This window comes from Cervus canadensis, chromosome 29, assembly GCF_019320065.1.
Source record: "Cervus canadensis isolate Bull #8, Minnesota chromosome 29, ASM1932006v1, whole genome shotgun sequence".
Classification (NCBI taxonomy): Eukaryota; Metazoa; Chordata; class Mammalia; order Artiodactyla; family Cervidae; genus Cervus; species Cervus canadensis.
Genome location: NC_057414.1, coordinates 2,993,616 through 3,012,243, shown reverse-complemented (window position 1 = coordinate 3,012,243; position 18,628 = coordinate 2,993,616). Strand labels below are relative to the sequence as shown.

Genomic DNA, 18,628 nt, shown 5'->3' with positions numbered 1-18,628 from the left:
GCTGCTACTGTTCATGGGAACATTTGAGATAACTGGCATAGGAAACAAAGATTGACTTCATCGGTTAAAAGAGCCCACAAAGAAAACTCAGCTGATTATGTTGAATGAGTACATTTTACTGGTTGGTTAAACGGTGAACAGAATGAATGAATGTTTGTGAAATCTACTGCCCTTCTGCCTTTCTCTGCTATTTCCCTCTGATTCTTCTGAGCTTCTATGTTGGCACCGGATGGAGGAATAGAGAAAGGGTGCCCGGGCTGTTCTGAGGGTACACCATGTTATGCCCCACATACTGCCGTGGGGATGTTGGCTTTCATTTGAGTGGACGGTATTGCAAAGGTACACAGAAAAGAGGAAATGAAGCCTGTGGAGCCCTGCAAGTGGGTGAGCAATGTGGGGTAGAGAGGTTTAGAAGATGACATGCCCCGGCCCCCAACAAAAGGAATCTCCTGGTGGCCCAGTGGTTAGGACTCTGTGCTTTCGCTGCTGAGGGCGCAGGTTCAATCCCTGGTTGGGGATCTAAGATCCTGCAAGCAGCAATGCAGCCAAAAAAAAAAAAAGAAAGAAAAGGATGACATGCTGAGGGGCATGAATGTCGTCCCGAACTCATGAACATCTTCGATCTTGTTCAGAATTATAAGAACCACTGTTGTTTTTCAATATTTTAAATAAAACATTCTCTCTCTCTCCTCGTATTAAAAAAAAAAAATCCAAATCCTAGAACAGGAATTTTATACAGAATAGAAAGTACAAGAATCTCCTACCCACATTGCTAAATGCCTTACTGGACATGACTACATTTGGTTATCATGGTATGTGTCTGAAAAAGCTTTACTAGAAGACTCAGCTCCCTGGGTTTGGGGACTGCATTTACAGAGCACAGTGACTTCTCTCCTGCAGCACAATCAGGGGGTGGGAATACACACGTATATTTCACACATTCTGGGTAACCCGAAGACCACAAGGAACACTATAATTTGTCTGAAACACAGGGAGCAGCGGTGAATTTACAGTGCCTTGGGGCCATCACTGTGTATCACTGGCTGGCAAGCACGCAACTGCCAGCTCATGTCTGGGAAGAATATGATTCCAGAGTCACACAGACCTGGGTTTGAAACCCACTCTGACAGTTACCTGTTGGCTTAACTTGTCTGTGACTCCAGTTTCTCATCCATTTATTCATCCACTCAAGAAATCTTCACTGAAAGCTTCCTGTGTGCCAGACCTCGTGGCAGGCATAGCAGAGGCAGTGGTCAGCAGGAGACCCCGTGCCCGCCCTCATGAAGGCAGTCTAATTTGGAAGGCACATATTGAATCAAGATTCACAAACATAAAACTGAAACCAAGGGGAAGGGCTGCGTAGTTTATTAGAGCCAAGATCCTGGAACAAAACTGTTGAAGTTCAAAGTCTTGTTCTTTTACCTACTAGCTGAGTGGCACCTTGAGTATGTTATTTCAACTTCCCTATGCCTTAGTTTCATTATCTGTAAAGTGGGAATAATATCAGCATCTACACAAGGTTGTCGTGAGGATTAAATCTTGAAACTGTGATTAAATCTTAGAACTGTGCTGGCACATGGTAAGTGCTATCTAAGGGTTTGCTATTATCATTAACCGCAGGAAGTGCTATGTAGGAAAGACATAGCACAATGACGATATGATGGAAGGCCCTGAGCACCTGGTGGGATTCAGGAAAGGCTTCCTGTCCCATTTATTAAATTATGATCCTCAAACCTACTCCTCTACAGCGTGCCTTGTGATCTGGGGGGCCAGGACCCTGCAAACTACATTTTGTGCTTTGCAAACTGCTTTTATGTTGGGCTTTTCCAAGAGGGCATGATGGAGGGAGACGGAAAGCCTGGAGAGGGGAGAGACAGAACCTGCTCCTTTCTTTCTGATGTCCCTGGGCCTCTTGTATCTGTGGGTGGCACCTGGGCAAGGCCAAGTGAAAAGTGAAAGTGTTAGTCACTCAGTTGTGTCTGACTCTTTGTGACCCCCATGGACTGCAACCCACTAGGCTCCTCTGTCCTTGGAATTCTCCAGGCAAGAATACTGGAGTGGGTTGCCATTCCCTTCTCCAGGGGATCTTCCCAACTCAGGGATCGAAGCTGGATCTCCCGCATTGCAGGTGGATTCTTTACCATCTGAGATGCCAGGGAAGCCCGTGGAAAGCCAAGGCCTCTTCACTTGCACAGTAGTGACTCCTTCCCACGGCAGCAGCATGGGAGAGTGTTCGGTCTTCCTACTACTCATGGAACCAGCTTCCTCACACCCCACCTCAGAGGCAGCAGCACCAGCCTCAGCTGCTCCCTTCTCAGAGGTCTGGGTTGCAGGCCCTTGGGTCGCGTCTTTAAGCATCTAAGTTTTCTTAACTTCAATTTGTGTTTCTGCAGTCCCAGAGTGGGTAGCTGCGCTCACAGCTGTTACCTCTGTGATGCCAAAGAGCACAGATAGTCAAATTTCTTCTGTAAAGGCAGGGTAGTAAATATGTCAGACTTTGTCGGCCACATGCCTTTAAAAAAAATTTATTTATTTTTTATTTTTTTGCGGCATGTGAGATCTTAGTTTGCTGACCAGGGATCAAGCCCACGTCCCTTACATTGGGAGGCAGATTCTCAACCACTGGACCACCAGGGAAGTCCCACTTTTTAGAAAAATAACAACTATTAACAACTATAAAAAGTATTCTTAGCTAACTGGTCACACAAAAACAGATCCTGAGCTGGATTTGGCCCACGGGCTGTAGTTTCCAACCTCTCTTCTGTTATCTACTTTATAACACGACACTTAATTTATAAAATACTGTGTTATAGCCCACTGGTTCAAATAACTGGTATGGTTTCAGTCTCCTGCCTAGACACTGACTGTTAAACTTTCCTCGGGATCTGACGAAGTGAAGTCACTCAGTCCTGTTCAACTCTTTGCGACCCCATGGGCAGTAGCTTAAAAGGCTCCTCTGTCCATGGAATTTTCCAGGCAAGAATACTGGAGTGGGTTGCCATATCCTTTTCCAGGGGATCTTCCCAACTCAGGGATTGAACCTGGGTCTCCTGCATTGCAGGCAGACACTTTACCGTCTGAGCCACCAGGGAAGCCCTCCTTGGATCTGAAGGAAATGGTAAAGGGTAAAGGCTAAGGTTTGGGGGGTGGGAGAAGGGGTCCCAGGAGAGGGGAGCACGGGTGTAAGTGCCCTGCTGAGGGCGGGCATGCACACGTGCTAGGTCATTCAGTCGTGTCTGACTCTTTGCGATCTCATGGATTGTAAGCCACTAGGCTCCTCTGTCCAAGGGGGTTCTCCAGGCAAGCATACTGGAGTGCGTTGCCATGCTCTCCTCCAGGGGATCTTCCTGACCCAGGGGTCGAACCCACGTCTCATTATGTCTCCTGCACCGGCAGACGGGTTCTTTATCATTAGCACCATCTGGGAAGTCCGTAGAGGGTGGGCACAGGGCTCACAAGAGAACTGCCGGGTGAGAACAGGCAGACATAGGCAATGTGGGGCCAGCCTATGTAAGGCCTTGTGGGCCACAGCGAGTTTCGGTTTTCCATTCTAAATATCTCTGGAAAGCCACTGAAGGGCTTTAGGCAGATGGGTTACAATCTCATATTCGTATTTTGAAAATATCTTCTTGGGTAACATAGAGTGTAGCAAGTATTAAATGATCGACCCTTTACCAAACAACGTGTACAAATCAAACAGATGCTCAACAAATTTCAGTTTCTAACTTCTACCCCCTTTTGGTATCATGGCTACAAGGCCTATTGCTGGATTTCTGACCAAACTATCCACAAACCGGCTTGCCCTTTGTGACTTTCAGCTATGGAAGGATGACTTTTCAAACTGTGAAAGTTTTTCTGCCCACATGCATACAAATATTAGGTATACTATATCTTTATTCTCGTTTTGCCCGAGACCACAGATACGATTTTTCAATCAGACACAGTGAGACTCCCCAGTTCTGAGAACCCACGGACACAGCTATTTGACAAGCATAGCCTTGGCAGCCTTTCTGCTGACTTGTGAAATCTGCCCGCCCCCTCTCCCCACCCCGAAGGCTCTAGTATCAACCTCAAAATCACAGCCCTCAGGACCCAGTGACTCTCCTGCATGCTCTTCTGCCAAGGCCAGTCTCACCAGAAGCAGAAGCCCACATACCTGCCCCAAAGGGAAAGCACAGGGAGGCCAAAACCGCGTGGCAAGAAGTTGATGGACTTGCCAGGAAACGGCAGTTTCAGTTAAGTTCTGCACAAGCACGCCCCCGATTTCAGACATGAAAGCAGAACGGCTTCTCCAACAAATTCCTGTGAAAATATTACCCTTTCCAGGGATGACCACGCCTCCAGCCAAAGTTCCCCCAGCATCCTCTGTGTGTCCCAGGCACTATGAGCTGTGATCTGCAGCTTGGGAGATGGTCAAGGAGCATAACTATAGGTCCTGCCCTCCAGAGACAGGGCATCTAACGAGGAAGACGGTAGACCTCTTCTGGGTACTAGTATCTGAAACTCAAGAGAGCTTACGATCCATTTTGAGAGTTCAGATTTAAGTACACAAAGCAATTACCAGCCAGTACACGAGAGTCCACCCCTTGGCTCCCACCAGGATTGCCGCGGGCGGTTAGCAGGACGGTCTGGTTTCCCGTCTTGGCTGAGCTCTATTGCCTGCCCCCTTGTCCACCTCTCTTCCCAGCACTGCCGGGGTCACTAGAATGCCTCCTGGGTCCTGCCCTTGGTGCAGCAGCCATTAAGCAGCTCCAGCCTCACTTCTAAGATATCGGTTCTGTCTTTCCTAAGCACTGGTTTTCACTTTTGGTCTCTGCCTGCTCAGTCGCTCAGTCGTGTCTGACTCTTTGTGACCCCCATGGACTGTAGCCCACCAGGCTCCTCTGTCCATGGGATTTCCCAGGCAAGAACACTGGAGTGTACTGCCATTTCCAGGGGCATTTCCCGACCCAGGGATCGAACCCACATCTCCTGCATCGGCAGGCAGATTCTTTACCACTGAGTAAAGAATCTGCCTGGGAATCACCTGGGATAGTTTAAAAAATTCTGATGCCAAGGCCATACTCTAGATAATTTTTTTCAGAATTCTCTGTAGATGGTCAATAGTATTTTAAATAATAATTATTTTTATTTATATTATAAATATAAGTTTATATATATAATATATTTATTTATAATAATTATAATGATTCTCCAAATCATTATAAAGCATAGCCAAAGTTGAAAACTAGTGCCCTAGAGTGGGTCTGCCCCTGCTTTTATAGACTATTTGAGAATAGAGCTTATTCCTTGATCCATAGATCAGTCCTACCCGGAAATTTTAAAAACATTTCTGTTCTGGTTGTCTGCTTAGGATCCCAACTCCATTTTAGGTAATAAGTTAGGTAACCAAGACAGGAGATGGAAATACAGACTTTGGATTTACACAGACCCGTGTTCCAACCCACTGTGTATACCTTGACTCAATTATGGGTTTCTGAGCCTCAGTTTCACAGTCTCATAGAAAGTTCTCTATGATGGTAGAGGAGACACTTCACATGGAGAGAAACTTCTAGATCTAGTATTTCTCAATGGCAAGTATGGGAAGAAAAACATCAAACAAAGGAGGTGACTGATCGTCATCTGATTAGCCCAAGCATGGAGCCAGTCCACTTTTCATCCTTCAAGCCTTGCATTAACACACCCAATTACAACAGTCTCTGCAGAGAGGAAACCGGTGAGCCTCATACATACCCCTTGCTCCTGAAAGAGCTAACTGGTGACTCAGAGAATTCAATGGGCCTGATGGACGGTCTGTCTTTTGAGGAAAGAAAATCCAAGCCTGGAAACTGGAGCCCTGCTATCCTTCTCACGGGGGTCATGAGAACGTCTCGCGTGGTGAGTTCATGTCCCTGAACTTGTATTCCTTTGTCATAACATCCAGAGCAGCTGGACGATTCCCAGAGGCAAGGCTTTGTCTACGGGACTTCGGAACACACTTTGAGAGAAAGATGCAGGGCTTGTGCTCATTTATTTGTTTTCTTAAAGAAGCTTTTCACTCTGGAAAATAGTTTTCAGAAACTTGGGGGAGCTTCTCTAAAGCTTAAAAGAGAAAGTGGGCCAAATGTCAAGCTTTAGACAAGACTCCTCCCCTCCCCCCATCTCCAGCCCCATGGATAAAGGACACCCAATTTCCTGTTGCCTCCTGGGACTGGTACACTTAGCCTAACTGGTATACCTAGTCTGGCTGCAACTTCCTTCATCAACTGGAGCTTTAGGCACTGTAGGAAGATAAAAATCACTTAAAGCTTTCATTCTTCTCTCCAGTGGAAAAAATCCTAGCCAGTCTATACCATCCTCCAATCCTAAAGTCATTTCTTACTGTCCTGGGCATCTGCTGTGCCCAAGTCTCCAACACCACTTTCAGAGGTCAAACGTGGCCCACAGGGCACAGGGCAGGGGTGTCTGAAGTTTTGAGCAGAGCAATCTTTCTTACATAAACTACCCTGCTGGGGCTTCCCTGGTGGCTCTGTGGTAAAGAGTGGCAACCACACCAGTAATCTTGCCTGGGAAATCCATAGACAGAGGAGCCTGGAGGGCTACAATCCATGGGGTCAGTGGGACACGACTGAGCAACTGAACATGCAGAGACCAAAATTGAGAACCACTGTTTAGGAAAGACAGAACTGGTATCTTAGAAGGTGAGCTGGAGCTGCTTAAACGTCTGCTGTACCAGGGGCAGGGCCTGCCAATGCAGGAGACGCAGGTTCGATCCCTGGTCCAGGAAGATCCCACGTTAGTTGGAGCAACTAAACCTGCGTGCCACAACTATTGAGCCTGTGCACTGGAGTTTGGGAGCTACAACTACTTAAGCCCGAGGGCCTAGAGCCCAAGCCCCACAACAAGAGAAGCTACTGCAACGAGAAGCCTGAACACCGCAACTAGAAAGCAGCCCCTACTTGCCACAACTAGAGGAAGCCCATGCGGCGACAAAGACCCAGCACAGCCATAAATAAATAAATTTAAAAAGCAGAGAGGGGAAAAAAAAAAAAAAAAGCAGAGAGAAAGTATCCTGCTGGTTGGGTTTGCCACCCACCCACCGTTGCCAGGCGCCTCCCTAGCCAGTTTTGATGGGTGAGGAATTGTGATTGAGGCTGGATATGAATGACAATCTAAATTGGAAACCTTGAGGTTTAATTCTGCTAAACCTGCAGCGTGACAGTGAGACAGTACGAAGCATCCAGAGGTCTGAACAACACCCACACGGACAGACGCTTGTTTCAAAACTGCAGCACCCGCGGAACTTCACCAGGTCCGCAAACAATGATCCGCAAACAACGGTTTGCAATAAAGCCCCAAATCCCCTGGTGAACCTTCCATTGCTTTGATCTGTTTTCTGTTCAGGGTTTCCCCAAAGAATTCTTTTGATGAGGAGAGTTCAAGGCTATGCCACTAGCAAATGAACAAAAGGCTTGAGCTGCACAGATTCACCTCTGCTACAAATAAAGGAACAAGAACAAGCAGCAGAAGCAGAGCTGTCTGTCACGAGGCCCTGACACAGACATTTGTTTAAAGTGTTTGACAAACGAAGCCAGGCTTTGCAGACCTGGGCCTCCCACTCCAGGGGCCTGAGCTGGACATGGGACTGGGTTTGTCCTCAGTCACTCTCCCCTATCTCCCATAAAGCCGTGAATAGCGCCATCTCTGGGTTTCTGTAAAACTGGCCACCAGGAATGTGCTTTTGGCCTTTTCTTTTCCACAGAAATTACAAAGCGACTTGGTGCTTTACACCCAAGCTTCCAAGCCCCAAAGCAACACCACAATTTTAGGTAAAGAACCAGACCTCCTGGGGTGTTTACCTCAAACAAGTCCAGAGGCCAAGAAAAATCAACAGGATGTAACATATTTCATCAAATCAGGCCTCTGGCCTGGAGAAAACACACTTGTTGGCATCTTCTCTGAATACCGACCTCCAGCATCTCTCCTCAGAAACTGTTGCTGTTCCGTGAATAATCATGTTAATGAGGATTGAGTAATCTGTTGGAGACCTGAGTCAGGATATTCAAAGGAGTTTTCAGGCCCAGGCTGGTGCCCAGGCAGCTCAAGTTTGCAGGCAAAGGAGAGGTTTGAGAGGAAGTGACAGTTGACCAGGAGCCCCCGAGGGGGACTGATCGGGGGCCACCCAGAATCTGCAAGGGGGTGGGGGCAACAGACTACAGGCTGCTGGAAGGCGCTGCTGGGGGCCTCTGTCACGAGAGAGAACGGACAACACGCTGGGGTTGACCAAGCCACAGGTGAGCGCAGGTCACCGCGGCCCTGGGAAACTGGAGGCCCAAGAAGAGCTGCTTTGGAGAAGAGACGCTACGTACTGAATTTTAGGCGCTAAGCAGCCCTGAACACTCAACAAGCAGCTCAAAAATGCTGGCCCTGGGGCTTGGCTTGGGGGCTAAAGGAACTTGCTGGAGGTTATGTGCATGTGCGTGCGTGCTTAGTCATATCTGACGCTGCGACCCTATGGTCCGTAGCCCGTCAGGCTCCTCTGTCCATGCTATTTCCCAGGCAAGAATACTGGAGTGGGTTGCCATCTCCTCCTCTAGGGGATCTTCCTGACTCAGGGATTGAACCGGTGTCTTCTGCGTCTCCTGCACCGGCAGGCGGTTTCTTTACCACTGAGCCACCTGGAAAGGCCTGCCGAAGGCCACACAGCCTGTGAGAGACAGGCTTTGGATGTGAACACGGGGATGCTCAGTGTTGAAGCCCAGGGTTTCCAATCCCAGCGCTCGCTGCCTCTTCAGAGAACCCTTCTCTGCATGTCAATGTCTTGGTGGGATGTAGCTCATTAAAGAAGGCTAGACAAATTAGAGGCTGAGTCAGAATTTTCCAAAATGAAGGCCAGCCCACATAAAAAAAATTGGCTTTAATTTGTGGGGAATGAAAAAATGTGAAAGAACTAGAGCCACACTCAGGACGGAGAACTGGGACCCGAGGGGGCTGTGTTCCTTAGGTTCCATCAGAACCTCCTCAGTAAATTTTTAAAGAAAGGTCCCCACCCCATCCCAGACCTACTAAATTAGGCTGTATCCTCTACAAAGCTCCCTGGGTGATTCCGAGGCATCTGGAACCACTGACATAATAAAGATAATCTGAGGGAAGATCTTACAGATAACAGATAATAATAAATAAGAGCTCCCTGCTTTAGATGTCTTACTGCATGCCAGATGCTGTTCTGAGGGCCGGCTCTCATGATTTGATTTAATTTAGTGCAGAAGACGGCAGGAGGAGAAACAGAGGCTCCAGGAGGCTCAGCAGCTTGTCCACGGCCCCCCAGGGGCCTGCCTGAGGCCAAGGTCGTGGTGTGGATGGAGGGGGAGTGGTCCTCCAGCAGGGATGCCTTTGGGAGACACGGGGAGCGTGCCCTGAGCAGCCTGGGCAGAGCCTCTTTCCCAGGAGGGCCACACGCCAACCTGCCAGCTCGCCAGGGACAGAAACAACAGAGAGTTGGGATGTGGAGCGGCTGGCCGGCTGGCGCCTGGCGAGCAGGCTCTGCTAAGCTGCGTACCTGGGACGCGCTCACCGGAACCCGATTCCACCCACATCTCCAACCACAGCCAAGCAGATCCATCCTCTCACTTTGAAGAGGTTTCCTGAACACGGACTTGGGGGTCAGAGCTCAGGGCTCCAGTCCTGTCTGGACTGCGGACTCTCCTGCTTCTCCTGCAACATCAGTCCATCTGCAACAGGAGAAGCTCCCCCGTGCCGTCTCCAAGGTTCCTTCCAGCGTCGATTCCCTGTGACGACCAGCTGCCCCACGGGGACGGGGGTAGAGACAAGACCAAGGGCAGAACTGCCCTCCTGGGGCCTCGGCCCAGCGCAGGAGGTGTGTGTGAAGGCGGTTCCTTCAGGTCAGCCCAGGTGCTGTGCAGTCAGAGGAAGCCCCCCTGGGCACGGCTTTTTCTTGGCAGCCCCAGGCCCTGGAGCAGGGCGGCACTGACAGGAAACCCACAAGGAGGCGTGCGCTTCCCGAGTCCCCGTCCTTCAGCCCCCTCGTTCATGAGTCAGTCACCACAGCCAAGCAGCGGCGCTGAGTCACTCTCCTCCCCACACAAGCCCGGGCCCGGGACGCAGAGGCAGGGTGCCGAGCGTTCCCACAGAAGAACGCTGTGGGCCTCAGCTATGCATTCCAGCCACGACCACCGAGTCACCGCTGAGTGCGGTCTGGCGCGGGGCCTGGTTTCTCATCCTTTGGCCACTGAAAGCCGTCTCTGCAAAGTATGAGGTGCGATGCGGTTGCGCCAGCTTGCTGCTGGCCTGTTGGTTGACCCAGGACAAACTGACAGTCAGTCACGTACTGTGTATCAGGTGATGTTTCAAGAGCTTCACGGTACTAATGCATTTCGTTCCGGTAACAACCACAGGAGGGGTAATCAACCCTATTTTCTTGATTAGGAAAGTGAGCACAAGATGCTTAGACAGTCTGCCCAAAGTCACAAAATCGGGGAGACAAAGCCAGGATCTGAACCCATGTGATGGTGGTTCGGGTAATGCAGTGGTAAAGGATCTGCCTGCCAAAGCAAAGGACATAAGAGATGTGGGTTCAAGCGCTGAGTCAGGAAGATCCACTAAGGGAGGAAATGGCAGCCACTCCAATATTCTTGCCTGAAGAATCCCATGGACAGAGAACCCTGGTGGGCTATAGTCCACAGGGTTGCAAAGAGTTGAATGTGATCAAGTACACACTCACACGATGTCAGTTCTAAAGCTCTTAATGTTAAATGCCATGTTACACTGTCTACATTAAAATAACTAGAAAATAAGAACATGAAGGGGAAATGTAATAAGAGAAATAAAAGGGGACCAGACAGGATACTGAAACTACACTGCTTTGGGAGAGGTGGACATGAGGGAGAGGAAGGTGTTGGGTTGGCCAAAAAGTTCATGTGAACTTATTTTCAGTATTTGCGCTGCTATCTTTACTTTTGGGGGGCTCAAAAATCACTGCAGATGGTGACTGCACCTATGAAATTAAAAGACACTTGCTCCTTGGAAGAAAAGCTATGACCAAACCAGACAGCATATTAAAAAGCAGAGACATTACTTTGCCAACAAAGGTCCATCTAGTCAAAGCTATGGTTTTTCCAATAGTCATGTATGGATGTGAGAGTTGGACTGTAAAAACAGCTGAGTGCCGAAGAATTGATGCTTTTGAACTGTGGTGTTGGAGAAGACTCTTAAGAGTCCCTTGGACTGCAAGGAGATCCAACCAGTCCATCCTAAAGGAAATCATTGGAAGGACTGATGCTAAAGCTGAAATTCCAACACTTTGGCCACCTGATGTGAAGAACTGACTCATTGGAAGAGACCCTGAAGCTGGGAAAGATTGAGGGTGGGAGGAGAAGGGGATGACAGAGGATGAGATGGTTGGATGGCATCACCGACTCAATGCACATGAGTTTGAGTAAACTCTGGGAGTTGGTGATGGACAGGGAGGCCTGATGTGTTGCAGTCCATGGGGTCGCAAAGAGTCAGACATGACTGAGCGACTGAACTGAACTGAACTGAACTGTGCTGGTATCTGGGACACCGATCCAGGTTGATTGGAAAATAAGTGCATGCTCTTCCCCAGGCCAGAGGGCAAAAGAGTGTCAGAAGGGCCCAGAGGAGGAAGACATGTCCATCAGATGCATCGTGAAAGGTTTCTCAAGAAGAAATATCAGTCAAGGGCCTTAGGGTTTTCCAGACACAAGTGAAGATGGACGCTGGTCCAGAGAGGTCCCTTCAGGAGGTGGGACAGTGTGAGCAAAGGCAGAGAGGTGGGAAAGTGAAGGCACTCTCAGGAAGAGGGGGCACTTGTGCTTTCCTGAATCACAGCACAAGATGAAGAGAAGCAGCAGGAGCCAGGCTGGACAGATCTGATCACAGGAGACCTCCGATGACAGGCTGGGGAGGCTAGGTTGTACTTATCAGGCCATCAGTGACTGAATCTTCCCAAACAGGACAGCCCACGACACAGCAAAGCCTTCAGAAACTGGCTTGGTGCAGGGGGTGTGGCGGCTGGAAGCCAGCAGTCAGGACAGCGCTGTCACAGACGCCAACACAATGAGACTAGGACAGGGACAGCGGCACTGGGAACCCAACAGGGACAGACGCACTGGAAAGGGAGGCTCAACAGGACTTCGGGACATGAAACATTTGCATTAATATGTGTGGCAGCGTGCGGAGGGTTGCGGGGTTGAGAGGGAAGAAATCAACAGACCAGAGGTGCCTACCCTGAGTGTCTGGCAGAACAGGCAGGAAAGAGGTGGATTTTCATTTGACACTGTCTAGAATCTTGGCGATGGAGCAGATCCCAGCAAGGGCAGACAAGATGGGAGGCTGGGGGGCTCCCAGAACAGAGGACTGAGGCCACTGCATGAAGGGAAGCCAGGAGACAGTGAGGACAGGAGTGGGGCACTGTCCACTCTACCAGGACCCGAGTCTCTTCCTCCTCGTAAGACTGTGGCTAATGGACTTCCCTGGTGGCCGGGTGGTTAGGACTCTACACTTGCACTGCAGGAGATGCAGGTTCCATACCTGCCTAGAGAACTAAGATACTGCATGCCACTTGGCCTGGCCAAAAACAATAATAAAAAGATTGTGGCCAATGTTTATAATAGAGTGGTTAAGAGCACAGGCCCTGGAGCAAGAGAGCTGTGGTTTGAACCCCAGCTCCCCCCTCCACTAGCTGTGTGATCTTGAGGAAGGTACTTAATTCTGTGCCTCAGTTTCAAATCCTGTAAAATGGGGATAGTAATAGTACCTACTTCCAAAAATTAGGATGAGATACAAGAGTCAGTATACATAAAAGGTTTTGATCAGTACTTGGCACACAGAAAGTGCTATGACTCTTGATGTTATAATTAATATAAGGGCAACAAGTAAATAAAGAGCGCTTTTGAGCCATATGCACACTGGCTATCTCACTGGGTTATCACAGTGACACTATCTAGATGGAGTCTAGAGCAGCTAGGACTGCCAACCTACAGTGGCAAAGCTGAGGCGGGAGCCACCCACTCTGCCATCATGTTGCCTTTGGAGTCCAGATGGGAAGAATGAAAAGGAACCAGAATTTCCTTCTTTCACTTATTCTCCATGTTCCACTAATTCAGTCCCCAAATCCCACCCAAAATACACCCTTCTCTTCCATTCCAACACACAGCCATCATAAGCAAAAGGAAGGGAAGGAGAAGGCAAGAAGGAGGAGAAAAAGAGGGAGGAGAGAGAATGGAAGACCAGAGAGGTGTCAGGGAAGTCTCTACCTGTCAGTCAGAAGTGGAGGCCCTGATATGAATCCCCCAAATGAACCCAGGAGTATGGGTGTTGCAGGAAAAAGCCAATTCTGACTCCATGTTGGAACTGTTTCTTTGACTTGCTTTTTGTTGCTTTTGTTATTATAATCATACGTAATGGTCTGCTTCAGAGAATCCTGCCCCTCTGTCTGTCTGTTAGACTAAAGTGCCTTTGTTCAGGACCCTGTCCATCTGGACATGGCAGGAAAGAAGAAATTAACACATTCTCCTGCCTGAGGCTTGCCACTGTAGGAGACAGTTGCAAGATTAATGGCCTTTTACTTTGTTTCCTCACATCTCTCCATCTCTGATTTTTTAAAAAAATCTGGCATCTTAGACCCCATAAGATGGTTATTTTGATACATTAGTCTGCCATCTTCTCAGTCAGCTGGCTTTCCGAATGGTTGTATTCTGTGCCTCAGCACCTCGTTGTTGAGTCATTGGCGTTGTTGAGTCAAGTGGCGATCAGAGTGAGCCTGGACTCAGTAACATGGGGGCTTCAGCCAGGGGCACGTGCCTCTACATGTGAATCACTTGCACCCACACCAGTGCCGGCTTCTCCCTGCTCTTAACCCCCAACAGCCTGGACAGTGGCAAGTCCACAGCTGCCTGCTGATCATGTTAGTTAGTTGGCAGCATGTCCTCTGGGAGTGCAGACTTCCCAGCTTTCTCAACAAATAATCAGATATTGTGCTTACCTGTCTCTCAGAAAAGCCATTGTTTTGGGTTTGAAATCAATGATCATGCCTCCAAAAGAAAATTATCCAGACAACAAAGAGTGACTAGTAGCATTTTAGTCCCACATCCGAGGCACTGTCTACTATGTGTGAACCTCAAGCAAGACAGAGGGTCACATTCATGGGTAGAAAATGGTTCTGGGTTTTCATTTTGCTTTGATTAGAAAAAAGAGGGGCATAGATAACATCTGGTTTGTCCATTGTCATCTTTCTGGGAAACCTTTCGGTAGGTTCCTTTAAACACTATCTGTGGCCTGCCCCCTTAGGACGCACTGAAACTGCAATTGATGATAAGGAACAATAAAAGTTGATTTAGACAGAATTCTCCTGTGGCATTTCTTGAAAGGTGACATTCTATCTTTGCTCTATTCTGCATGTCACCAGGCACTGTTAGAAAATCAGGAATTGTCCATGGACTTGGAGAAGTAAATGGCAACTCACTCCAGTATTCTTGCCTGGAAAATCCCATGGACAGAGCAGCCTGGTGGGCTACAGTCCGGGGGGCTGCAAAGAATCAGACACGACTGAGCGACGAAGCCCACCAAGCACTGGACTTGAGGCATAAGAGCTTTGCAGGGAACCTGGATCTGTCCCCCAAGCCAGGAGGGCTTAGAGGCCGGTTCTACAATCTTCTTCTTCCTCACTAACATCATGATGAGGAATATTGCAGATGGAGGGCTGTTAGAGGGCTGAATGTCTGTGTCGCCTTTAAATTCCTTTGTTGAATGAAGCCCCAGTCTCCAGTGTGATGGTCTTTGGAGATGGAACCGTCACGAGATAATCAGGTGAAGATGAGGTTTCGAGGACAGGGCTCTCATGCTGGGAGGAAGAGACTCCAGAGTTTTTCTCTCCACAGGGGCATGCAGCCCGGAAAGACCACTGGGGCATACAGTGAGAAGGCAGCCAGGAAGAGGGCTCTCATCAGAATTCTCTCATACGAGCACCCTGACCTTGGACTCTGGCCTCCAGAACTGTAAGACATAGATGTCTGTTGTTTAAGGCACCCAGTCTACGGTATATCATTCTGGCAGCCCAAGTCAGTAGGGCTTTATGGATTACAGAGAACCTGTGTCATTTCCTAGAGCAGCTCAGTGAGGTTGCTACCTCATTTTACAGATAAGGAAACTGACTCGGAGGTGGAGGGACCGGCACAAGCTGGTTAAACGGGGAAGCCATGATTGGAACTCTGGTATCTTGACTTGATTATCTCCTTCCCTGGTTCTTCTGGAGCTGCTTTGTTCAACCTAATCCCCACGTCCCAGGAAGGCTCAGGGCTAAAGTTCCCATAGTGTTGGGCAGAGGGGGCAGAGACCACTTACCAGCCCACCAGGGTCACAGAGAGGAAATGTGGGTTCTTGCAGAAGTCTGAAGCTTCTGCAGGTGGAGGAAACAGAAAGCAGTTCTACACGGCGGTCAGAGAGCCGGGGTGCAGGGTGAAAGAGGTCTAGCCCAAGACTTCATGAGTTTAATTCTGTGTAAGATTTTACAGATGCCTATTACATCCTGTGTGCCTCAGTTCAGTTCAGTTCAGCCGCTCAGTCGAGTCCGACTCTTTGCGACAGTTGGGGCTAATTATGGTATTTACCTTAAGAGATTTACCTAAGGAATTTACCTAACGAATTTTTATGAAGCATAAACTGAAATAAAGATCACGAAGGGCTCTTAGGATGCTGCCTGGCACAGAGTAAACCCTCATAGAGAGGGATCAAGGACACGGCCTGGACTGGACCGCAGTGGCTGGGCGCTGTCTGACCACTGCTGCTAGCCCTGGTTCAGGGGAGGCATGGACCAGATGACAGGCCAGAGCATCAGTGCTCCCTAAACTGGGAGACTGGGGACAACTTGCTCAGCCTCCTTCCTTCCTCTTCCAATTCTGGGGAAACAGAATTGAAGAGAGAAAGCTGTCAAGCAGAACATGCACAGGTTTGAAAACCAGAGATGCACGTGTACTTTGGAGTTTCTGGGTGTTGTGAGTGGGATCTTGGGCAGGTTTCTTAACTTCTCTGAGTCTGTGCTTCTTCATCCTAAAAAAGCGAGTTGATTATTGTAAAGTAATTAGCCTCCAATTAAAATAAGTTAATTAATTAAAAAAAAGAAACCATTAAAAAAAAGTGAGTTGATAAAACAACTACCTCCACAGGCATTGCAGGGAACCAAGAGAGCAAGATATGTGAAGGTGTCCCTAAAATGTCATTTTCTGTTTTTACATTAAGAGCTTTGCTGGTAGTTACATAGCCGCTGGTAAGCAGTGGGGTGGGATCCTAAAATCTAGATTTTCTGATGCCACGAGGCCACAGGAGTGCACCTACACAGCAAATGAGAAATTAAAGATCCACGTGTCTAGGATTTGCTGCTTGCCTACCACTGTTCTTACATCTCCTTAAGGACTAAAAGAGGGATAAAATGGAGTCCAAAGTGAGCACTGATGGTGTCTGTACCCAGGATCTTTACGGTGTTTTAAGACTAATGATGGCTGGGTCTCAGCCACAGCTATAATCTATGCATGCACATTTAGGGCACGAACTCATTCAATCAATAAATATTAGAAATGCTGTGTGTGAAGCCCTAAGCCAGGCTCTTGAGGCTATAAAAACTGATAGAAGAGTCACTATCTGTATGGGATCCTATTAGAGGGGGTAAGATAAAAATAAAAGCCAAAAACAACTCATCAGGGGTTGACAAGAGCCACGGCAGTGGAATAAACACGGGGTACAATGGGAAAAAACCGTACTTGGTCTGGAGCTGTCAGGAAGGATTTCCAGAGAAAGTGGTACCGGCACTGTCAGAGTTCAGGGGAGCAGGGAGCACAGAGATCTGGGATGAGAGACACCTGGTGTGTGCTAGAGAACTGTTAACAGGTTTGGTACAGGCACTCACACGTCCACGGGCGAGGAGGGGTGGGGCCGCTAGGTTGAGAGTCCCCTTGACAGGGGCCTTGGACCCTGCATTAAGGAGTTTGAACTTCGTAGTAGAGGTAGAAGGAAGCCACAGAAAGCATTTTAAGAAGCAGAGGGCTTCCCTGGCGGCTCAGTGGTAAAGAATCTGCCTGCCAGTGCAAGGAACGTGGGTTCGATCCCCGGTCCAAGGAGATTCCACACGTCTCAGAGCAACTAAGCCCACGTGCCGCAACCACTGAACCTGTGCTCCAGAGCCCAGGAGCCACAACTACTGAATCCCGAGTGCCCTAGAGCCTGTGCTCCACAATGAGAAGCCCCCGCACCACCACTAGAGAAGGCCCGTGAAGCAATGAACACCCAGCACAGCCAATAAGCAGTATTCAAATTATTTAAAAAAAAGTATGGGAGTGAGTGTCCCTGATTTTAAAAATTTCATCTAGTGGAGGTTGAAATAGAAAGTTGAACTGAGTGGGCAGGAGAAACTGGAAAGAAGGCAATAAATAAAGAGTCTACAGAGATGTCCAAATGAGAAAGACAAGGTTGTGAACTTTGCACACGCACACACACCTACACACACAATCAGCTGGTTCAGCCTGGACCGAAACACCCTGGCAAGAACTGCACCTGGCTTCTGGCTCTCATTGAAGTCCCCCCAATGGGGCTCTGCTGGGTTCCCTTAGATAGGCCCCCAGTCTCTTACTTCTTGGCTGTGGTCAACCCAAATAGCTCTTCATTTCAGACTAACCTCAGACCCAGAGTTTGAGGTGATTAAACGTGGCCTGTGAGGTTGTGGTTCTGGAAACTTCCTCCCAAACAATGTTAAGTAGAGGGAGCGCTGCGTGCCTGGACCTACACACAGCACAGCCAGGGCGGCTCGGACGGAGGTCACCAAGGCTGGGCTGGGTTCCGCAATCAGACCTTTCAATTAACACGCAATTACAGTCCCCAAGGGAAGGGAAGCGGGCATTGACTATTGATTTTATAAACAAATGAAAAAAAAAATCACAACCCACTGCATACACTGAAGGAAATAAGTAGTATTTAGTATGCCTTTGTTAAAATAAAAGCTCTTACTGGGAAAAAGATGGAAGCTCCTGAGCGGTGTAGGGTGACGGAATTGTCGTCCTCCTTAATTCTCCCAATCAGAGACGAATGGGATTACTTCCCCACAGACTTTGTGAAAGAAAGATCATGCAGCCTTCCCAAGATCACACAGCTAGTGTGTCAGGGGCAAAATAGGAACCCACATCTCTCGAATGCCACCCCAAAGCCTGAGCTCCTCCCACTGCACCCTGGTCCAGTGGTCATCTCCATATGGAAATGTGAACAGCTGTACCTCCATGGTGACAGTGTCAGTCGCTCAGTCCTGTCCAGATCTTTGCGACTCCATGGACTGTAACCCACCAGGCTCTACTGTCCATGGGATTCTCCAGGCAAGAATACTGGAGTGGGTTGCCATTTCCTCTTCCAGGGGATCTTCCCGACCCAGGGATCAAACCTGGGTCTCCCGTATTGCAGGCAGATTCTTTACCACCAAGGAAGCCCTTTTTCCCCTGTGCCTACATAGCTGGCTGGCAAGTCCCCAAGGAAGCCACTCCCTTAGGGTCCTATTCACCCCTCTGAGCGCTTAGTGCTCAGTCACGGCTGACTCTCTGTGACCAGCCAGGCTCCTCTGTCCATGGTATTTTCC

At 48.7% G+C, this 18,628-nt stretch overlaps 1 protein-coding gene across 4 annotated transcripts in view; it reads right to left on the bottom strand.

Annotated features, from left to right (window-relative positions):
• The window catches only part of ME3 (malic enzyme 3), a 219,841-nt gene that overhangs the window by 176,065 nt on the left and 25,148 nt on the right, over positions 1 to 18,628 (bottom strand). The window contains exon 1 of one of the 4 annotated variants that reach the window (XM_043451454.1): positions 4,157 to 4,288. The exons of the other annotated variants lie outside the window; for them this stretch is intronic. Coding sequence (XP_043307389.1) covers positions 4,157 to 4,273 — 117 coding nt within the window. The 5' untranslated portion in view covers positions 4,274 to 4,288. Of the gene's footprint in view, positions 1 to 4,156; positions 4,289 to 18,628 lie in introns of those variants that run through there. 4 annotated transcript variants of the gene reach the window in all.